The following is a 3,018-nucleotide window of genomic DNA, read 5'->3' on the forward strand; positions in this document are numbered from 1 at the left end:
AAATTTCAACCAAATTATAGTGTCGTAATGGTTTTTTATTATATGTATTCCATTCTTTAAATATTCTTTGTAAAGTAAAACAATTCTACCACTATTACGTTTGGCATTTTTATGTTTGAATTTACGATAAAAATTGTGAGATAAATATCCGTTAAACTGAACATTACTTGTCGAGTCACACCAAGATTCATACAGAAAACATATGTCATAATTTTTAAGAATATTTACAAAATCGTCAGATACTTTTTTTTGTCTCTCGTCAGTCTATGTACGTTCCACGAAAGTATCGATAGCTCACCCTCGCCGTGTTCCTAGGGACGTACCGGCTTGCCATCGACGTACAGGGTATCGTATGCGATCCACGCACGTTTACCCTCCTTTCTGGCATCTTTCATGTGGGGAACCAGTTTGCGCCGTTTCTCTAGCACTTCCGGTGGAAACTGTTCGTGCATTTGGTAGTTTGTACCTGTAAGATGTTTCCACTGTTTTCTTACTAATTCCCTGTCCTTAAAAAACGTAAACTTTGCGATTATATTTCGCACTTTACCATGGACCGGATGTGATGGTGACCGGTGCACACGCTCAAAACGCATGGCATCAGCTGTTTCTTTAGCAATTTTGAGTTTTTCTTCAAGGTGATTGCGGAGCTTCCGCTCTGTGACTTCGGGCGGCTCACTTCCTGTCGAGTTATCTTCCGGGATATTAGTGAAAACTAAGTTGTTTCGCATAGACTGCGATTTCAAATATGCAACGTCATCCCGGAGCTCATTACGTTCCTTTTCCAACTGTGTTATCCTGTCCGCCACTATCGTTGCCCCAACGTCCACTAACTCCACCTTTTCTTCTAGAGCACACACGCGCGCGTCAATGCGCTTCACTCTATCCTCCAGAGCGACCCATATTTTCTTGAGTTCTTTGTCAAAATCACATACTTTCTTCTCTAAAGAGTCTATCGCATGTAATTTTAGCTCAATCGCCACTAACCTGGTATCTATAGTTCTCATACAGTTCATAACGTCCTTGATTGTTGGCTCATATCCGCTGTCTGCCATCTTTTCGGGACTTAATTTGAACGAATCTGTGTATGGCCGCTCGAAAACTTCACTCTGTAGTGGTCCAATTGCATCTGGATATAAGGCTGCACTTGCTTGCCCCAATAATTCACTTATTGAAATACTTGTATCCTCCTGTGACGGGCCTCTCTGTTTGGTCAGCTTTGTTTTGTTTACACTTCCACTACCACTACTATTCCTGTCTTTTCGTTTTTTCCCCATATTCTATAAACTGGATAAATAATCCACACGCCATAATAGTCCACAATTTCACAAAATCAACTTAAAAAAGCAACGATTTCATTGAAATTAAATTTAAAATCCTAAAATTTCTTTCTCAGTTCAAAAACACGTCCTCTTCGCGCCTATCACGTGACATACCATATATATATGTTATAGAACATTAATTTATTTCACAAATTTGAAATGTTTATAAGCAATTACTAAGCATTATTAAGTATGTATTATGTCACGTGTGCATTTAAAATAATTGAGAATTTTGGTACCCAATTCGTGTATTTTTACGAAATCCCCGTTAAAAATCGCGTTTCTGTGTGTGTCAGAAACAAGTGAAAACCATTTTGTTATTATTTTAATTTAGACGTATCGATAAATGCTATTGTAAAAGAGTTATTATTACTGATATTAGTTAACCAATAAATGCGGGAACTTCGGGGAAGTCGGTACCTGCGCGAGCGTCTGATATTGGTAGCCTCATAATAGTCTGGCCGTATTCCATTTCGTACAACGCTAATTTGATATCAGACGATGTCCAAACTTACTGTGTGGTTTTTGCGCTTAAAATTATAGTGATTGATAAATGTCCCATAAGCAATGTTTAATATGATTAATGTCACTTTTATACGCAATAACATGTGGGATTGAGGTACCCACCCGGCGTCAGAAAGCGCGTAAAACTTCACCGAATTCCCAGTTATAAAGCGCTATTTCGTGTCAAATACACGGGTAGGGGGGGGGGGAATGTTTCGGTAATAATTTTGTTAATAACACGGGTAAATACCGGTAAAGTATTAATTTATTGCAAATACCACCATTACACGTAATAACGGGTTCGATTTCGGAAAGCGTGCAAGCGTTTGAGAGCGTGTTTAATGTACCGATTTACCCGTTATAAATAGCTGATGTTCTCTTTAATCGTATATTTTTTGCATTTGCAGAATAACTAAATGGCATCAACCCCTTGTAATATGGTGTTAAACAAGTCCATAAAATCAGACGGAATATTGCGTAAATCTATATGCAGTCTATAGGCAAAGTAGCCATTTTGGTGTTAGCTTGTCTAGGATTTCTTCCCGCTGAGCCTCGTAATTAAGTGGGCGGAGCGATCACTTATAAGGCGTCATGTCAATTACTTTAATGAGTTGTTTTTAGAAATTGTTCACAAGCATATTAAATGAACGGCTTAAACAATGGGCAGAAACGAATGACATTCTAATGGATGCACAATTCGGATTTAAACCAAAATGTAGCACGGTCGATGCAATATTTATTCTTAATGCACTTATAGAAAAACAGTTTCAGAATAAAGGTAAACTATACTGTAGTTATACAATCGGGACTCCTCGGACAATTCCGCCATTACGGCGATCGTCTCTCGGGTGTGTTTGGTGGAAGGATATGTCTAACTCCTCTAGGCGGAAGATATTACACCGAAAATATAGTTCGGGTTACACACCACTATGTTTGCACTAAATTAAACGATTATATAGATATATAAGGACCAATATCTCTAAAGAGTAATATAATAGAATATTTATTAATGTTATTGTTTAAAATGAGATATTATTGCATGCAAAATATTCAAATTTTAATAAAATGTTAAGAAAGCCAATTAGTTGTTTATTGAAGTGAAAACACTAACATTATTCAAACTTGAAATTATCAGTTTTTCTTAAATTATATTCATTGCAGGGGTTCTGAAATATTTTAAGAGTCTACTTGTCCA

At 37.1% G+C, this 3,018-nt stretch overlaps 1 protein-coding gene across 1 annotated transcript; it reads right to left on the reverse strand.

Moving 5' to 3' along the window:
• Positions 1-311: 311 nt before the first annotated feature.
• LOC127882142 (uncharacterized) lies at positions 312-1,052 on the reverse strand. Its single transcript, XM_052430645.1, has one exon. It carries the CDS (start codon positions 1,050-1,052, stop codon positions 312-314), a length of 741 nt encoding a protein of 246 aa, XP_052286605.1.
• Positions 1,053-3,018: the final 1,966 nt, after the last annotated feature.

This window comes from Dreissena polymorpha, chromosome 1, assembly GCF_020536995.1.
Source record: "Dreissena polymorpha isolate Duluth1 chromosome 1, UMN_Dpol_1.0, whole genome shotgun sequence".
Lineage (NCBI taxonomy): Eukaryota > Metazoa > Mollusca > Bivalvia > Myida > Dreissenidae > Dreissena > Dreissena polymorpha.